This window comes from Chionomys nivalis, chromosome 5 (genome assembly GCF_950005125.1).
Source record: "Chionomys nivalis chromosome 5, mChiNiv1.1, whole genome shotgun sequence".
Taxonomy (NCBI): domain Eukaryota; kingdom Metazoa; phylum Chordata; class Mammalia; order Rodentia; family Cricetidae; genus Chionomys; species Chionomys nivalis.
Window position 1 is genome coordinate 83,078,200 of NC_080090.1, and position 19,069 is coordinate 83,097,268.

Genomic DNA, 19,069 nt, shown 5'->3' on the forward strand with positions numbered 1-19,069 from the left:
ATAGCGCAGCTGGTAAGAGCACTTGCTGCTCTTCCATAGGATCCAAGTTTGGATCCCAGCACCCATGTTGGGTAGCCCATGACAACCTGTAACTCTAGCTCTGGGAGATCCAATGCCCTCTTCTGGCCTCTGCAGGCACCTGCACACAAATGGCGTACATCCCATAGACATACACAAGCACATTTAAAAATAAATCTCACAAGGACTGTATGTGTTTATGAGTTGGACTGAATCTACTTTGCATGATGAGATGGCCGTGAGCCCGTGGAGACAAGGGGTGAAAAGTGATGTTTTGATGTCAAGTTGACAAGGAGTGGACTTGTGGTTAATATTGATTACTAACTTGACAGGATCTAGAATCATCGCTGGGCATAGCCGTGAGAATGTCTACATTAGGTTTGAAGAGCCACCCTTGATGTGAGTGGCACATCTCATAGACTTGGCTCCTTGACTATAGCCTAAGGAGGAAGCAAGCTAAGTATCAGTGTTTATCACTCTGCTTTCTGACTGCCGATGCAATGTGACCAGCTGTGTCCAGCTCAGCTGCCATGATTTCCTGCCATGACAGACTAGACCCTTATATTATGAGGCAAAAACAAACATTTCCTTGCTTACGTTGCTGTGGTTAGTATTTTCTCACAGCAAGGAGAAGAGCATATAATAGCCCAGTGTTAAGGAGATGGCAGGAGAAGGCCGGCGGGCTCAGGGTGTCCTACCGTCCACAATCAGCTTGGATTCTTTTCCAAACACCGAGCGCTCAGGATCTACCACATGCTGGCAGTCATGGGGAACGGTGTTGTTTTTGCTAACTGGTTGTCTTTCTTTTCTGTTTGTCTGTGTAGTGCTGGGGCTTGAACCCAGGTCCCTTCCCACACTAGACGAGCATTCTGACACCAAGCATTTCTTTACTCTTTTTTTTTAATATTTATTTATTATTTATTATGTATACAATAGTCTGTCTGTGTGTATGCCTGCAGGCCAGAAGAGGGCATCAGACCTCATTACAGATGGTTGTGAGCCACGTGTGGTTGCCGGGAATTGAACTCAGGACCTTTGGAAGAGCAGGCAATGCTCTTAACCACTGAGCCATCTCTCCAGCCCCTCTTTACTCTTGACGCTATAAAAGAGCAAGCAAGTTTAAGTCAGGAGCAAGGACTAACTTGGATGTGTTCAGTAGTCACTGTGTAGAACTTACTAGCTGCCAGCCACTCCTTTATGGATTATAAAAATATTCACCCATTTAGAACCCCTTAAACCCCATGAGATAAATGCTTTTATCCCCCACTTTATATGTGCTATAGTAGTGACTTTTCCATTGCTGTGATAAAATAATAAAAACAGTTTAAGGTTCAAACTTCAAGAATTTCCCATCATGGAAGTTGTGACAGCAGTGTGACTCAATGGTCACATTGTGCCTGTAGTCAGTAAGGAGAGAGCAATGAACTCCCAGATAGCATCCCCCTTTTTATGCAGCTCAAGACACAAGCCAGGGAATAGCGCTTCCCACTTTTAGAGTATGTCTTTCCACCTCAGCCCAATCAGGATCATCGCTCACAGGCACGCCCAGAAGACAAGCTCTTTGGCAATCCAACCCCTTGTCAAGTTCATAAGCAATATTAACCATCACAATATAGAAAGAGATATGCCAAGAAGGTAAATTAGTTGGCAAACTGGGCGGTGGTGGCACACGCCTTTCATCCCAGCACTTGGCAGACAGAGGCAAGTGGATGTCTGTGAACTTGAGGCCATCCTGGTTGACAAAGTGAGTTCCAGAACAGTCATGGTGGTTACACCAAGAAACCCTGTCTTGAGAAACTTAAAAAAAGAAAGAAAGAAAGAAAGAAAGAAAGAAAGAAGAGAAGAGAAGAGAAGAGAAGAGAAGAGAAGAGAAGAGAAGAGAAGAGAAGAGAAGAGAAGAGGAGAGGGTCAGAGCTGGCTTTCCAACCCAGGCTCCAGAGTCTGTTCTCCGAGCACCTAGAGAGAATGGGCCTGGAACTTTCTCCTCTAGATGTATGCAGCCCTCCTGCAGAGAGGCCCTTGCAATCGGTCACCCGTACACACCCTCTCCTTGGAGGAGTCCACCTCCACAAACTCCGCTGGTTTCTCTTTCTGCTCCATCTAACATCTGGCCCATACTTCCTGACTGAATTTTGCTCTTGCCCCAGGAGAGACCTGCTCCAACCCAGTGGGATTAGGAATGCTGATAAGGAAGCTATCGGAAAAGGCAAAAGCATCATTTGACAGGGCCTCTCTGCTTCACAGGTCACAGAATGTGGAGTCTCCTTGCTGGCCTCCCTATAGCAAAGTGCTTCTTGCTGTCACCTGACTCTTCTTGCCTAGCTGCGACATGTTCATAATCTTTCGCCAGACCTTTGAATTTACCCTTGCACCATCCAGTCTCAGCTCTCAGAGAGCCCAGGAGCTAAGCCCAGTTCATACTGCTCTTCAGATGTCCTCTTGCAGGCCCGAGTGACAGCTCTCCTCTGTAAAGGGGATATGGCAGGGCCGTAAGGTGCTTACTGCACCGTTATGATCATGTGAATTTGATCCCCAGGAGCCAAGTGTATTGGCTCACACTTACCGTCCCAGTGATTGAGAAGGGGGAGGCAAGAGGATCCCTGGGACTTGCTGGTCAGCTAGTCTAGCTAAATCGCTGAGCTCCAGGTCCAGGGAGAGCTCCTGTTTCAAATAATAATGTGAATGCCAATGAAAGAAAACTCCTAACACCAACCTCCAGCACATGCATGTGTACATGACATAAATCTCCACAGAAGGCTCCTCATGTTTTTGGTCCATGTATTTCAGAGTTGACAGTTCATGAGGCCATGGCATTTGATAGCATGGAGTTTCTGAGGCAAGTTTTCAGGATTTGTTGGGGTGTATACAAGGACTTAAAGTATGCAGTCTGCCCAGCCCAGAGTTCTGCAGACTTCTTCCACAAAGTGAATATTGTATGCTGAGCACATCGGGTTTTGAAATTGTAGCAGAATGTTCTGTATAGTTAGAGAATGAACTATGATAGCCATACTTCTAGTTTTCATGAATAAGTTTAGTAAGTATATAGCAAACCAAAATAAAAGAATAAATAGTAGATGGATGGATTAGATAGATGGATGAATGGATGGATGGATGGATGGATAGAAACATATAGATGATAGATAGGTAGGTAGGTAGGTACGTAGATAGATAGATAGATAGATAGATAGATAGATAGATGGATGTATGATAGCAAAACTTCATCAAATCAAACACTCAAAACATCCAGCTGAAATCAACAAGGGAAATCCCTCTACGGCAGCTGGCTGGAGTTCCCAGGCAGTGCAGTACTCCCTGGGATGAGGCTTCCAAAGCAAAGAACAAATAGCAACAGATAGAGACAGTATCACCAAATGCAACACTTGTGTAATCCAGCAGAAGCCAACTGGGGAAGTTGAGGCAGTCAGCTGGAGTTCCTGGTTGAGCTTTCTGTCCCTGGATGAACGTTACCAGGCTGCACCAGCTTCTCTCCTGCCTGCAGGCACTTTTATGTCATGGGATAAACAATAGAAACCTCTCCTGGAAATAGTTTACATTCCAGCTGCTCTCCAAGGGCTCAATGCTTTTACTCTCGGACTATTTTGCTGTTCTCTTCCCTTTCTGTCACAGTCTGAGGGGTATCCCCAGACTTGGGTCTGAAGTGGGGGTAGGAGGGCATTCCTGCTTCCAAAATCAGCCTCTCGGGGAGATCAAATAACAATTTAGGAATAGAATGCACACCACACAAGAAGGCAGCCATAGATAACGTGAAAATGGCATGGTTGGTTTATGAGCCATAGTTTGCTGGTCCCTGAGAGAAGGGAATTAGGGAGGGAAACTGTTGTGGCCACTCTAGCTGCAGAAGTGGCGTGCCAGCAATTTTTGTGATGATGCTAACTGGATAACGTGTACCCTGGACCTGTACCAGCGGAGGACACTGCCTCTCCTACACACCGGAGACCACGAGTGGACAGAAACTGATGGATAGGATGCTGTCTTGAGTAAGGATCCCTGTAGGTGTTGAGGCCACCATGTTCACCCCTGACTTGCTCAGACAGCTGGCAAACACCTTATGTTCCCTGCTGGAGCTCACGGCCTCACTACCCCTTTTTCTGGTGCACTCAGAAAGACAGTCCAAAGTAAAGCCTCACTAGGCTGTGTGGCTGCAGAGGGGCTCAGTGTCTGGGGCCTGATGCTAAGCAACACTTAGGACGTCTTTGCTGAAGAGGAGCCTCAAGGAATCAAGTCAGGTGTGCTGGACTTACTTTGATTACTTTGGGACACCTTCTCTCTTTTACTCCAAAGCATCTACATCCTGTCTCTTTCGTCTTTGCCTTCCAGCTTCTCCAGGGAGCTTTCCCAGATTGCTCCCTTTCTGAAGTGTAGTAGAAGGAGCAGCAGGCTGCGTCCCGCAGCCCGGCTAGCTTATACCCAAAATAACCACACAGAAATTGTATTAATTAAATCACTGTTTGGCTCATAAGCTCTAGCCTCTTATTGGCTAACTTTCACATCTCGATTCAACCCATCTCTAATAATCTGTATGTCTCCACGAGGTCGTGGCTTACTGGGAAAGATTCAGCATGTCTGACCTGGCAGCTCCATGGCGGCTCGGCTCTCTCCGCTGCTTTCTTCCTCCCAGAATTCAGTTCTGTCTTCCCTGCCCTATCATGCCAAGCAGTTTCTTTATTGATTAACCAATGAAAGCAACACAAATACAGAAGGACCTCTTACACCACTGAAGTCTTGATTGGGGTCACTGTATCTGCTCCCAACTTATCTTCCTAGTTGTCCACCACTGCCATTGCTACCCTCCCTTGGGATCACTGTCTCCTCTGAATACTCTCCAGAAGATTAAATTAGAACCCAAACCCGGTGAAAACAAGGACACCAGCCCTTATTGGCACAATACATGGCATATCAGAGTTGCTCAGAAAATGTTTATTAAACCGGTGTCACCGGGTGAGTAACTGTCTCCATAGCTACCTTAGCAATGTATGCATCCATTATGTTCCATACACCTTCTCTAAGAAGTGTGAAGAAGCAGAAGCCCTTCCTTTTTAGAGTGGGAAAGAGTTGCTTGTTTTCTCTGAATGGGGTGGGTTAGAACTTCCTGTGTCCCTCAGGTAGCTCCATTTATAGTTAGGGTTCAAAGTTTCGTGTTTCAGCAACTTAAAAGAAACCTTCAGCCTTACCTCCTGCCACTGGAGGGACATGGGCCAAGCTTGTTTGAAGTCTAGAAGTTCTGGTGATATCCCTAGGACACAGCAAGTGTCTCCCACAGGAAAAAAAGAACTTTCCAGATACTGTCATTTAAATTTTTTAGTGCTCCCAGATTGAGGGGACGGACAGAGATGACTATTGTAAAACTAGAGACATAGTTTGGAGGCGACATTGAGGACTAGTGCCCCATCACGTCCCTGCCTAATGACCACCTATAAAGGGAATGGGGGACAAGAAAGAGAGGTGTGTCCTCGGTCTGCTCTGACCACTCTCACCAAGTCCATCTCTCATCCCTTTGGAAACTAACTCTGATCTCTTTTTACCCTTCTTTTTGAGGCCCACCATCAATGCTCAGAAGTCCATCCCTTGTGCAGCGCCAGGCTTGTTGCCAGGCGTTATGGCCTTTGATGAGAGGACCTATGAGGTATCCTTGGGGACAACCAGAATGAACCATTCCGGCAGCCCAGCCAGATTCTGGTTAGGAGCAAAGCAAGCCTTGGTTACAATCAAAGCATGCTTATGGGGTATTAAAATAGATAGCAAACAAGAGCGTCGTTCTCTTTCCACCCCAGACCTCTGCCTCCTTGAGAGACTCTTGGGACAGCGTCTTGATGTTGATTTTTCCAGGTTTTCTTTATCTTCGGAGTCTCCACACCTCCATGCCATGGAAGACACTCCCACCCCACCCCACTCAGCCCCTCTACCCAGTCCTGGATGATTTCAGCTTCTTTTTTCTCCTTTCCTTACAGGTCATCCCTAGCAGACATGCTGAGCAATCGTCTCAGTACCCAGACAGCTCATTCATGGCCAGAGTAAGAGGCGCTAAATCTGTAGCCAGTCAATGACAACTGCTGCTGCCAGTCAGCAGGGACGGTCTACCTCAAGTTCTGAGTCAGCTGTGCTGGGCAGTGAGCACCCATGGTCCTGAGGCGTCCATGATCACAACCCTGCCTCCCCTTGCTATTCCTCGGTGCTGTCATTTGGTAAACACGTGATATGCTTACAGTGCACTGATCTCTGCCCCTAAGGATCCAATCTCCCGGTACCAGAACTGCCAGGCTACAGACAGAAGGTTGGTGTGGAACTTCGACCCCCAGGACCTCTGGAGAGTACCTCCCCCAACTTCACAGCTTCCAGGTTTCTGATGCAGTCTGTCCCCGCTGTCCAGTGAACCTGTGTGGCTCTTCTCAGTGGAGCAGCTGCACCCATGTCAGGCGTGAGTTGTCATGTAGGAGAGCCCAGGCTCTACTTTCTCACTGTTGGGCCTCAGCCTTGTGACTTACTGCCCCGTCACGCCTCCCTGTCGTTAACACGTGATTTTTCAGGCCACTGGCTAAGCATGTCTTCCTCACTGTCCGTCAACTTAACACAAGACAGGGCCATGTAGGAAGAGGTGATTTCAAGTGGGAAAATACCTGCATCCAATTGGACCATAGACAAGCCTGTACGACATTTTCTTGATTATTGTCTGATGAGGGAAGGCCCAGCCCACCGTGGGCAGTGCTACCCGAGCTGGGCTGTATAAGAAAGCAGGCCCAGCAGGCCATGTGGAGCAGGGCAATAAGAAGCACCTCTCCATGGTCTCTGCTTTGGTCCTTCCCTCCAGGTTCATGCCTTGAGTTCTTGTCTTACTCCTCTTCATGATGGACTATGATTGTGGAGTAAGCCAAATAATCCCGTTTCTTCCCAAGCGTGTTTGTTCATGGTGTTTATTACAGCAATAGAAACCTAACTAAGACAATTCTCACCTCTTCTTTCCCTCTGCTCCTGTCTCTACCTCTATCTCATTCTCTGTCCCTTTGTTTCCGGTGGCTACAGCCCCATCCAGCTGACCCTAGCTGGCCTTCACTTGCTGTGGAGTCAGGCCGATTGAGCAGAAGGGGGGTGGGGAAGAGTCTTTGGAGGCAAATGAGCACCAAGAAGATGCTCAGATGCATCTTCCTTCACTACGGTGCTGAGTTAGGTTCAGTGCAGGAAATCACAGTTGATCCTTGCCCCAGAGAACTCTCCATCAGTGGGTTAGACAACCCCTCCCAACAACTACTTAACTGTAGAATGAGAAGCCTGGATGGCAGCAGAGCCTGTAGCCCTGGGCTGGCTCACCACTTGCACCCATGCTGGTCGTCTCTCTCCTAGATTGTGTGGGCAACAGGCCTGTCCTACCTCCATCTATCTTCCTTCCTTTCAGTCTGATTTCCGTCCAGAAGCCGGAGAGTTCCTTTAGTGTTGTGTTGTGTCTCATCATCTTTCTGCTCAGAACCCCGCAGTGACTTTCCATTCAGGGTCAAAGCCAAAGTCACTTTCATATCAGACCTATAGTCCAGCATGGCTGCCACCGCTTGCCCCTCCCATGAGCAACTCCTTAAATGTTGTCTTCTGACCTCACGCAAGTACTGAAGCACACCTCCCAAAGTAATAAATAAGTAAATAAATATGTATGGTTTTAAGTGCCCTGAGTGCCGGCATCCCGTAAGTGTGGCACATCCCCCATGAGGTGGGATTCTTATCCCTATTTTGCTGGTAGGGAATTGAGAATGAGAGGAGGTGAAGGTGGGGAGAGCACCAACTGATGATCATTGGGAGTGGAGCCAGGTGGACAGCCTTCTCCTCTTTAAATGGGGCTTTGACCATGTACAAAATGGGGAGAGGGCCTCTCTCATGAGCAGAGGACTACTGCTAGGGCCAGTTATCAAAGGCGGGCGGGAAGTTCTTATTTAGCTCTGAACCCTTTGCTGCTCCGCTGCCCAGCTGCCCAGCTGCCCAGCCTGCCCCGGCTGATTCAGACCCCCACAGTGTGCTCCTCTCTTAGGCTCCTTTTCCTGAAATGCTCCTGTCTCCTACCTCCCAGCATTTAATTCTGGAAAGGGCCCGGGAATTCCCCAACTAACTTAGAGTGGGCCTCAGGGACCACCTGTCTGTTAGATGCCCGTCCCTGGGGGACTGACAGGAGCCAGCTGAGTCTCATCAATGCCCATGACGGAAAAGGACTTTGGCGTCTGGTAACTGATTTGTGCCTCTGATCGGGACTCTCTTGACAGCGTGTCCACACAGTGGCTTCACAGAACTGAGAGTCTGAAGAACTGAAGAACCACGAATGTTTGTTCTTGGTTTAGTCTGGTGTCCCTCCTGGAGCTAATGATTCTAGTCATCACTTCCCATGCTAAAGAGTTCTCCAGGACTCTCAGCCCCATTTCCTCACATGGCACGGTGTGATCTGACCAACAGGAATGAGGAATGGTTGCTGAGCCTTGCGGTTCCCTCCGAGAGTTATCTCATGTGACGTTTCTTCCTCCGTCTCCTTGTGGCATCTCTGCTGATGACAGGATGAAGGCTTTCTACTTCTCCTCACTCTGGCCTTGGGTTCTCTCACTGTAGGAAGGAGAAATAGCTTGGCCCTCCGCACAGAAAAACAAAACAAACAAAAGATCCCGTCCAATTTCAAATGTTTATTTTTTTGAATCAGGCCTACCTGTCAACCAATATTCATTGAGATATTAAATGTAAGGCCAAACTGGGCTACCTAGGGAATTCCAGGCTAGCCTGAGCTACATAGTAAAATATATCTTGGCCTTTATTTCTTGGGTGATATGAGAATTTAAAGAAAGAAATTTTTACTTCCTGGCTGACTTTCTGAGATCAAGTTAAACCAACTTTTGGCTGAAACAGACCAAGACCACAGGTAAGCAGAAATTAAGATAGGGAATTGAGAATTGAGAGAGCTTGTTATGCTGGGAGGACCTGGAACTAGCAGCAATGTCGTTTCCTGACCTACACGGTAGACACTCGGGATCCTCCAGAAGTGGCAAGGGACTTACAGTTCTGTGGACCTGGGATCAAGACTTGTCTCTGACGCTTTCCAGTCACATGGCTTAAACACATTGATAAAGCCCCAACTGAGAAAGAGACAATATCAGTGGGAGGAACATCGGTGTGGGCTTTTGGACCAGAGAAACTTCGTGTTTGAATTCCTCTTTACTACCTGAAGGTTATGAATGGATGAGAAATTAAATGGGTGGAAATCAGTTATGGTGAAGAACTAAGGAAGACATAAGAATTTAAATAGTAAGATGCCCCAGAGCTGACTCTTCTGCCTTCAGAGTCAAATGCCTTGTATATCACTAAGCACACCCCCACATTCTCATTCTTACTTTATGGTGACTTGTGTAGCATTTGTGTTGGAGATATTTAAATATTTGAAGCAATTTAATTATTTTGCCTCTCAAAATCTGGTAAAGTAATTGACTCCACAATGTTTTTTTCCCTAAACTACCACCACCAAAGAGTTTGCTTTCTGCTGTGACTCTCTTTGATTCTTCTACTTCCAGGCAGTTCTCATCTCTACTCAGGAACTGGAAGGGGTGGCTTTGTCAAGCCTCTTGTGGCCCTGTGACTACTGGGTAGTACATTCATTAGGGTCAGGAAAGAATTGCTCCGTTAACCCTGAATCCTCCTTCAGGCCCTCATTTCGATGTTGCATGAATTTAATTGGTCTTAATAATAAAAACCCGGAGTCAGATAGGGGGTGAAAGTTGAAAGTTCAGAGAAGAGCAGCCAGCCAATAGTTCTTACCTCTATGAACTCCTCAGATCGAAGACGGTATCCTGTCCCTACAAGTCCTCAGGCTGAATGCTTTCTCTATGAAACCTCAGACTAAATGCTGAACTCCTGTCTCCTGCCTTATATTCCTCTCTCTGCCCAGCCTTATCACCCGTCTCTACCTTCCTAGCCTCCCTGGTCTTGGGATTAAAGGTGTGAGCCGCCACTGCTTGGCTCTGTTTCTCTTTTAGACAGATTCAATCTCCTGTAGCCCAGGGTGGCCTTGAATTTACAGAGATCTGTCTGCTTCTGTCTTGTTAAAGCACAAACAAAATATCACCACTTTTCGAGGATTTGAACAACCTTGTTTGTAAATGGGTCTTCTAATCACAGTGTGATTCTGTTGAGTCCTGGTCTTTGCTAGTACCTTATGGATCCCGATTACACACATACACACACACACACACACACACACACACACACCTTGAAAATCACAGTTACAGAGAGGTCTCCATCTCCCGACATAACGATCGTAGAGTCGCCATGCAGAAACTATTCTTTCATGTCAAATCAGAGTCAGGCATGCCACATGGAGACTGGGCTTGTTAACTTTCTCTTTTCTCTCCTTCTCTTTTCTAATTCAGCACAAGCCGGTCATCTGGTAACAAGAAGTTAGCTGAGGAACTGCCTCCATCAGACTGACCTGTGGGTATGTCTGTGGGGCATTTTCTTCCTTAATGATTGATATAGGAGGGCCAGCCCGCTGTGGGTGGTGCCATCCCTGGGCTGGTGGTCCTGGATTCTGTAAGAAAACGGGTAGAGTAGGCCATGGAGAACAAGCCCCCCTCCATAGCCTCTGCTTCAGTTCCTGCCTCCTGGTTCCTGTCTTGAGCTCTTGCCCTGGCTTCCCTTCATAATAGACTGTGACTTTTAAGCCCAACAAACCCTTTGTTCCTCCGAGTTGTTTTTGGTCAGAATTTTAACACAGCCAGAGAAACTTAACTAAGACAGAAATGCTCTTAGGTGCCAATCATTCAAAAACCAAATCAAAACAAACGAAATGAATATCAGGAACTATTTTCAATTCAATTAACAAGAGCAAATCTTTTTTTCCTGGGCTTTTACCTTAAAGTGAGAAGAGAAGCAATCAGCATTTGCCCTCATGGATCATACATGGATAAGGTGGTCTAAATGGCAAGAGCATTGCTATGTTGCCCTGGCGATCAAAGTCCACACTGAAGATCTGAAAATGAATGGGCTAAGCAGAGATGATGCTGTGCAAGCATCTTGCCTGTGACCCAAGGTGGAGAACAATTAAAGGAGGTACCAACAAGAGACCGGAACACCGAACGCCTGGCACAGTTACATATGGTGCAGGCTTTATGCATGCTAGCTTCCATCTTGGCTTCAGAGAGTAGCTGTTGGAGTCCATCACAGCAGTAACAGATGCTACCCACTGGTGACCTGACAGCGTCCCCTCAGTCAGCAGCTGTCTGCCTTTGCCATCACACATGGGAACTAGGGGCGATCAGGGAAATGTCCTCCTGTCTTCCAGCTCTATGGGGTGGGTCCTAGCCTATCTCCCAAGGGCAAACTTTCCCAAGAACTAAAGAGGTGCAGTCCTTCCAGGCCAGCTCCCTGCTGAGTCCTCAGCCTAGCCCATCTCTGGTACCCAATACTAGCCAGAGCTCCAGGGCCAAGCCACTGACTGGGGATAGGGTTTCAGCCTGATCTTTACAACCAGCTGCAGGAGGCTAGGCTGCTGGGAATCTGGGAAGTTGGTGCCAGAGGGGGAACAGCTGATGCTAAGGAAGAAGCCATGCTTGGGGCAGGGGCATTAGGTCATAGGATCTCTCCCCCATGATCCTGGGTCCCACCTGGCCAGCAGGGATGAAGATCCTCAAGGACAACTCATGCCCCCTCTAGGCCTCAGCTTCTACACCAGGCCCATCAAACCACAAGCTTGAAACCATCCCTGAGTGTGCGTCCAGGCTTAAGCACAGGAATCGAGAGTCCTTGCCCTTGGTGCCCCCAGTCTGATATAGAAGACACCGCCTCTATCTTCAGGAGTGTCAAGCTAATGGATGGAAACAGGGCAACACCTGGGAGCTCTTTCTAAAGTAGTGTATTTTATCTCTCGCTTATGCACCTCCCATGGCTCCCCAGCCGTTCTCAAGTGAACACCAAACGCCACAGGAAAGTACAGAGGACACGTCAGCCTTGCTCCTGGAGCCCACAGGATGGGTGCTCTTGCTGGGCTCTTTCCTGTTTTGTCAAAGAACAGGGCTGGAGGCCCCTATATGGTGTCTGCTAAGCGAGTGGTTGACCAGGACTCTCTTCATAAAGGGAGCTCCTTAGTGCAGAGTGGGAAGGGGAAGGGCGGATAGCTTCTTCACATCCCGGGGCTCCGGCCTCCGGGAAACAGTAAGTGAAGACGGCCTGGGTGGAGGCTTTTGTCCTGAGGCTCTGTGGAGAAAAGTATCATGGAAGGAGAGGTACTTTCTGTCCCTTGGGAAATTTCCAGGACCGAGGGACACGGAGCATGCCTCTAGGACAGTCATGAGACACGAAACTGAAGTGACTGAACGCAGTCCTGTGGAAATGGCACTGAATAGGGGGGTCACGGGGCAAGGCCAGCATTTCGGACAGGCGGGCGAATGAAGTCAAGGGAGAGGGCAGCTTGTTGAGCTGGAGAGCAAGTCAGGTGAGGCGGTGTCAGTGGGCAGGAAGGCTTTGAATGCTATAAAAAGCTTATATTAGTGGTACACGAGCTCCTCGTGTGGGCGGGAGAGCCAGGAAGAGAGAATCCACCGCCAGCCTACCCCAGACAGAGTCTGTTTCTAATAGCAAGTGCTGTGATTTTATAGGAACGGGCAGGGATCTCATGAAATGCCCAACTGCACATCAGCAATGGTGTCCAGCCGAGCTGGCTAGTGTCCTGTGCAGCAGGAGGGGGCCAGTTACCTCATCAGTCTGATGGAGACAGAGGGAGCAGGTTTCCAGAGTGACCTGACGCTTGGTGCCTCTCCCCAATCATGGACTTGAACCTGGCTGCTTAGCGCTTCTCCCTGCCAGGTCCTGGTACCTGGCTCAGAAAAGGAGGGAGCTGCACTGGATCCACAGAATGCCACTCAAGGGTGCAGGTCCAGACCCATTCACTAGCTGTGTGAGCTTTGTGTCTTAGCTTCCCCTTCTGTAAATGGGGTTAGTAATTATTTTACTTTAAGGGTTTGTTGTGAACAATTAAATTGGCTAATATGATTTTTAAGACTTTATTTGTATTTGTGTGTGTATATGTTGTGTATCTGTACATTTATGTGTATGTGGTGTGTTTGGTGGCATGGTATATGTGGTGTATTGTGTGTGTGGTATGTGTTGTGTTGTGTGGTGTGTGATATGGTGTGTTTGTTGTGTTGTGTGGCATGGTATATTTGTTGTGTTGTGTGTTGTGTGGTATGTGTATATGTTGTGGTGTGTGGTATAGTATATGTGGTGTATTGTGTGTGTGTTGTGTGATATGGTGTATGTGTGGTGTAGTGTGGTGTGTGGTATGCTGTATGTGGTATGTTGTGTGGTGTGGTATGTGGTGGTGTGGGGTGTGTGTGTGTGTGATATGTGACATGTGCGGGGTACATGCTTCCAGGTCTTTTACTTGAACTTTGCTTTTAAAATCCATCTCCTTGGACCCATGGGGCTAAGAGGATATGGAGCATCCTGGGTTGTCTCATCCAGCTGAGCAAAAACATTTTACACCACAGCATGGAGCAACAATGACCCGTGAATCAAGTTACATGGAATCATCTGCTTTTCAAGCCTGTGGAACTCAGGCAGCAAACCCCAGGACTATTAGATGCTAGCACTGGGAAGTCAGTGACCCTACCAGCCATTCTGTGCTGTGTGGAGGTTAGAGGGCCCCAGAGGGGAACCTTCATGGTGCCTGGGCCTCCTGCTCCTCACCATATAAGGAGTTTCTCTCTTGTGGAGACAGACAGGAGGAAGAGGGGAAGGTACATACAACTCCTCTGCCTTATTCTCTAGTCAACGAAGGCAAAGACTTGGGTTTTACACAAAAAAAGAAAAGTCTAGCAGGTGGTGTGCCACCAGCAAAGGGAGTGGGGAAATGTCACCACTGACATCTGTGTACAGAAAAGTCACTGGGAAAGAAAAGGCCACTACACTAGATCTGTTGGCTTGAGTGATAACTGGGAGATTCCCGGGACGGGCTGGGCACTGCGTCCTTTCCCTCCTGGCTGCCCCAACAGGGAACACTATCAATCTCTTGCGCAGGGCCCCCTGCACTGTTGGAGGTTCTCACTTTGACATGGCTCACTAAATGTTACTGAGTGTCATATTTGAGAATAGGCCATGAGGTCAGGGACGTGACTTGACTCCTGTTGTTCCACGGAGACCCAAACTTCCCTTCTTAGTGTGAGATCTAAGTGTGATGCCATGCACAGAACAGAAACACCCTTAATATGGCTCCTCTTAAAACACGGGACATAGATGTTAGTCTGTAGTGAAAATCAACTCATGGTCATCCCTAGGCCTTGAGAAGAGGACATTACCTTCCTGAGGACCAGCAGAGACATCTGAAATACTACAGGTCCCTAGTAAGCCATGTTCATAGCCTCTCCCCCACCCCTACCATAAGCTGGGATGCTCGGAGGCTCCGGGACTGGCCTCCTGGAGACCAGACTCTGCATCTACCTTTTATCATCCTCCAGTTCTTTCTTTAACAGGGTAAACGTTGTTAGAACCCAATTGGATTCCGTCATCACTCAACAGCCTTTCCCAGAAAAGTCAGAATCCTACAGCAGCTTCCAGACCCTATCTGTCCAAATTCAGCCAGGGCTGCCCGTTCTTAGCTTTCTACCCTCAGGCGTACTTGGCTTGCTCTTCCAGAGACTGTTCACAGTTTGTAACTGGCTGGTCAACATCTCTCTGTCCCACTAGACTTCATGAGCAGAGGACCCGATGTTTGCTTAAGCTTGTATTCCCAGGGCCTAACAGTACCTGAGTCTGGGGCTTAGTCTTTGGGTTCTGCACTTTAGTCTCTTTGGGTCTTGTGACTCAGTCTCAAAGTTTGTTGACTGTTTGGTACCCCTATGGGATACAATTATCAAAAGGACAGTGGCTTTATGTATCAGTGCGACTTACTGTGTCAAGGGTCCCATGGGATGAGCTTAACTAAAAATTGGAGGCTGAGTGTGTTGAAAACGCCTCCACTCAAAGGGGTCAGATAAACGAGGAATTGCGGAGCAAATGTACCTCAGTTGATCTGGTGAAGAGCTTAAGACTCTGCAAACATGAGCTGGACCAGTCGATGCCACGGGACCCTTCCATCTCTGGCCTCCCCCCAAGCTGGTTCCTTAGCCTTGGGGGCCTTGCCCTGCCAATCCTGGGCCAGAGGAGGAGGAGATGGGGTGAGTGGGAGGGGCACAGAGAGCAAGCAAGGCTCCTGCCATGACCTACATCTGTTCCTGCTCTGCCTATCCACCACCAGACGCCAGCCGGCTCAGAGTCTCTGGCAGCCAGCAGCAGCTGGAAAGAGGGAGGAAGGAGTGTGAGGAGGCTGGAGGCTGGTGGGCCACTCAGGTAAGTGAGCGCTGCGACCCTGTACCTGGCAATCCAGTTGGCCTGGGAAGGGCAGGGAGGGAGGCGCTGAACTCTGCTCAGGAAAGAGCAGGCAGTAGTAATGAGACAAGCCCCACAGATATCTGGCTGACTGACCATAGGCCGGGGTGCATTTTGAACACCTCTTAGGGGACCCCAGTATCCCTGGAGGAGGGAATTTCAGTGGGTTCTGTCTGTGTGGCTCTGTCCTGGGTCTGGTTTTTCCAGGCACTGCCTGGTGGAGAATGTACTATGACAACCAAGTTAAACATCTTGTTTTTAAAAAAAATTATTTATTTTCCTTTTATGTGCATTGGTGTTTTGTCATGGGTGTTGGCTCCCTGGAACTGGGGTCACAGACAGCTGTGAGCTGCCACATGGCTGCTGGGAATTGAACCCAGGTTCTCTGGAAGAACAGCCAGTGCTCTTCAGCACTGAGCCATCTCTCCAGCCCCCAAGTTAAAAATCTTACTAGCAGTTCAGAGTAGCAACCTTAAGGCCAAAGCAGTTGAAAGGAACCCTATTTGGTTCTTTCTTTCTCTTGAGAAGTTTGAGGTAGCAGGGACCCAGGCTGGCAGAATGGAGCAGGTTCTGGGGCAGCGGATGAGATCATGGGAAGGATCTGGGAAGAGTTAAGGGAGATGCAGCTCGGCCACGAACCCAGTGTCTGGTTGGGATAGGCTGAAATGAGCGCATTTGTTGGTAAAAGTATGGAGTCTTCCCAAATGTGGAAATAAATCATGAAGGAAAGAATTAATCCCCTTTCCTAGCCCCTCTAAATAAGTCTACATCCCTCTCTTCTATAGCCAAACTTCTCTCATTAGTCACTGAGTTTGTACTTCTTCTAGATTATTCCCAAAGTAGCGTGATACTGGACCTTTGAGGACCACAGGCTCCTATTTCTTTGCTTCTTACCTGGACCTGCAGGAGGCAAAGGTAAGGGGCCGTTATCTGGATTATTCTTGACATGTGACAAATAGCTTCAAGATCTACTGGAGCTAATGGTGATGGTGATAAGGAAGGTGACCGTGCCAAACTTGACCTCCAGTGTGGCTGGGGCCAGTGCTTCCCTTTGTCAGATGTTGACCTGAGGGAGGGAGGAATGGGAATCTTAGGGTACCTTCCTACACTTAGTGTAGCCATCTGAGCCTGATTGTCCAAGTTGTCCCCTCTCCTGTCTATCCCTGTGACCCTTTTCAGTGCAGTGGCTATGGCTCCTGCGGTGTCTGTGACCGCTCCAGAACGCAGTTGGCACACTGTGGCATTCCTGCACACAGGGAGGCCATGACTGGGCTGGAGAGGGGGCCAGAAGTGGCAGCGAGTGGGCAGTTGTGGAAGAAAGCTTATCAGTTGGAGTATGGAATCTGCTCGGTCATGCTTGGTTCTGTACTGATGGCTGGGTTCTTTGGGCAGGAAGTACACTTGGGACCACTTGGCCATGCATCAGCCTCTCAGGAGGTGGGACTGATGGAGGATTCTCGCAAGTCTCTCTTTAACTCATTCATAGGTCTCATCCTTCCCCAGAGCCAACCCTGCTCCTTCTCTATGGACAATAACAGATGGGTGCAGTAAAAGGAAGCTGAGGGGAGTAGATGGGGGGCCTGTTTGGAAGAAGGGGACAAACTCCTGTTCATCTGACGCTGTAGTTCACAGGGAAGAGGGTGGGTTTCTGATGCTCTTATTGGCTTGAGGAGAGCGGAGCTCCAGAGTCACTAAATCAGGGTCTTAGCTCCACAGACCTGGAGAGCTGAAGGGTTCCACATTGGTTACAATGGGAGGTAAAAGGCTCTGGGACTCCAGTAAAAACTCAAGAGCTTGGTGGGGAATCTGCATTCCAAAGTTGAGAGGGCACTGCTGTTGAACGAGTCTCCTGAATGAGTCTGGTCTTACTCTCTGAATGGTGAAGAACTTGAGTCCTACCAGGCCATGAGTATAGTGTGCAGTCCCAACACCATGGTTCTCTTTCCTCAGACACTGGGCAGCACCTACTTCTTCCCTGGAAACGTCCCCAGGAAATCGGTCTAATGGAGCTGTTCTAGGGGGTGGCAGGAAAGTGATCATTTTTATTTGGGGTGTTAGACAAGCTCTTAGGGGCATTGCCTATCCCCAACATCCATCTCAGATCCTAGCTGGAACCCCTGCAGAGGTAGGCTTACATTAACCCAGGCCTTTCATAAGCAGTTCATCTGCCGCCCTCAGGACATCAGTTTCCGCTGAAGAGCAAGGAGAAGCTGGAAGTATGGCAGGTAAGAGAGCTAGCTGCCCCTCCACCCCTCACTGTTCTTTCTCACACGGGTAGAAGGCAGGGAGAAAGTCCAGCCCAGGGTTCTTTGAGAAAGCACCAATCTCTGCTCCTTCAGTGTGGGCTTTGCTCAGCTTCACTGAGCCTCCACACAAACTGACCTTCTGCTTTCTGAAGTGTGGCCCTTTCCCATCCTCCTTTCCCTGGTTCATCTCTACTGACACACCCAGAGTGTTCCGGGGGCACACAACCAGAGAGGAACTACCAGATTCCCACTAGAAAGCTTAAAGGCATCCTTTACAGACAACGGGTGGGCGGGACAAGTCTGCCTCGACAGATAGAGAAATGGGGGACCTGGTTCCCTGACTGAATGGGAGGAAGATCAAGATGGACTCCTCCTCCCTCTCCAGGAAAGACCCCTAAGAAGTCCTCCATCCCTGGCGTGAGCATCCGGCAGCTGGTGGACGAGATCCCCGAGGGCTGCAGCACACCAGATTTCAAGCAGAAACCTGTCACCTTGGCTCTCCCAGAGGGTGAGACCCTAGTGGATATTGCCGAGGTTGTCATGGTCCCTGCTCTCCCACTCCCCAGAAAGCACAAGGAAGAAGGCTTGGCCATCTAACCTTTCTATCCATCCATTACCTGTGCCTCCATCCTTCCTATATTCAGTGGTGTCTGTCTTCCTGCATCCCTAGGAGGGACGGGATCCCGAGGAGACTATGGGGAAAGGGAGCAAAGAAAGTTCACACTATGTAAGGGAACAAGGGTTGGCTGATACTAACTGGGGAGCAGGCCCCCAGGTTCTTTTCTCTCCTCTTCCTGCCTTTAAGGTTCTATAGGAAGAGGCTATTTAAAAACCTCTTCTCCCAGGGCAGAGAGGGTGACTGTCAGTAAAGTCCCTGCTATACAATCCTGAGGACCTGAGCTTGGGTTCCTAGTACCAACATAAAAAGGTGGACACTGAGCCGGGCAGTGGTGGCGCACGCCTTTAATCCCAGCACTTGGGAGGCAGAGGCAGGTGGATCTCTGTGAGTTCGAGGCCAGCCTGGTCTACAGAATGAGTTCCAGGACAGCCGGGCCTGTTACACAGAGAAACCCTGTCTGGACACTGGGTTGCACACAAGTGTGCCTGTGGTCCCCATATTGGAGAGGAAGAGTGAGCAGGATTCCAGGGTCTTGTTGGACAGTCAATCTGGCCAACGGATGAGTTTAAGGTCTTCAGACCCTGTCCCAAAAAATTAGGTGGAAATGCTGGAGAGATGGCTCAACAGTTAAGACTACTGGCTGCTCTTCTAGAGGTTTGATTATCAGGACCTACTGGCAGCTGATATCTATAAGATCTGTTCCCCTCTTCTGGTCTCCAAGGGCATCACACACATGTGGTGCACAGACATACATGAAGGCAGAACACCCGTACGCATAAAAGTGAAGGAAAAATGC

The 19,069-nt window shown here is 48.7% G+C and overlaps 1 protein-coding gene across 1 annotated transcript in view; it reads left to right on the forward strand.

Moving 5' to 3' along the window:
• Positions 1 to 5,635: 5,635 nt before the first annotated feature.
• Positions 5,636 to 19,069, forward strand: part of Igfn1 (immunoglobulin like and fibronectin type III domain containing 1) — a 41,063-nt gene continuing 27,629 nt past the window's right edge. The window contains 7 exon segments of the mRNA XM_057769144.1: positions 5,636 to 5,662; positions 15,278 to 15,369; positions 16,272 to 16,323; positions 16,588 to 16,773; positions 17,587 to 17,597; positions 17,599 to 17,633; positions 18,040 to 18,162. Coding sequence (XP_057625127.1) covers positions 5,636 to 5,662; positions 15,278 to 15,369; positions 16,272 to 16,323; positions 16,588 to 16,773; positions 17,587 to 17,597; positions 17,599 to 17,633; positions 18,040 to 18,162 — 526 coding nt within the window.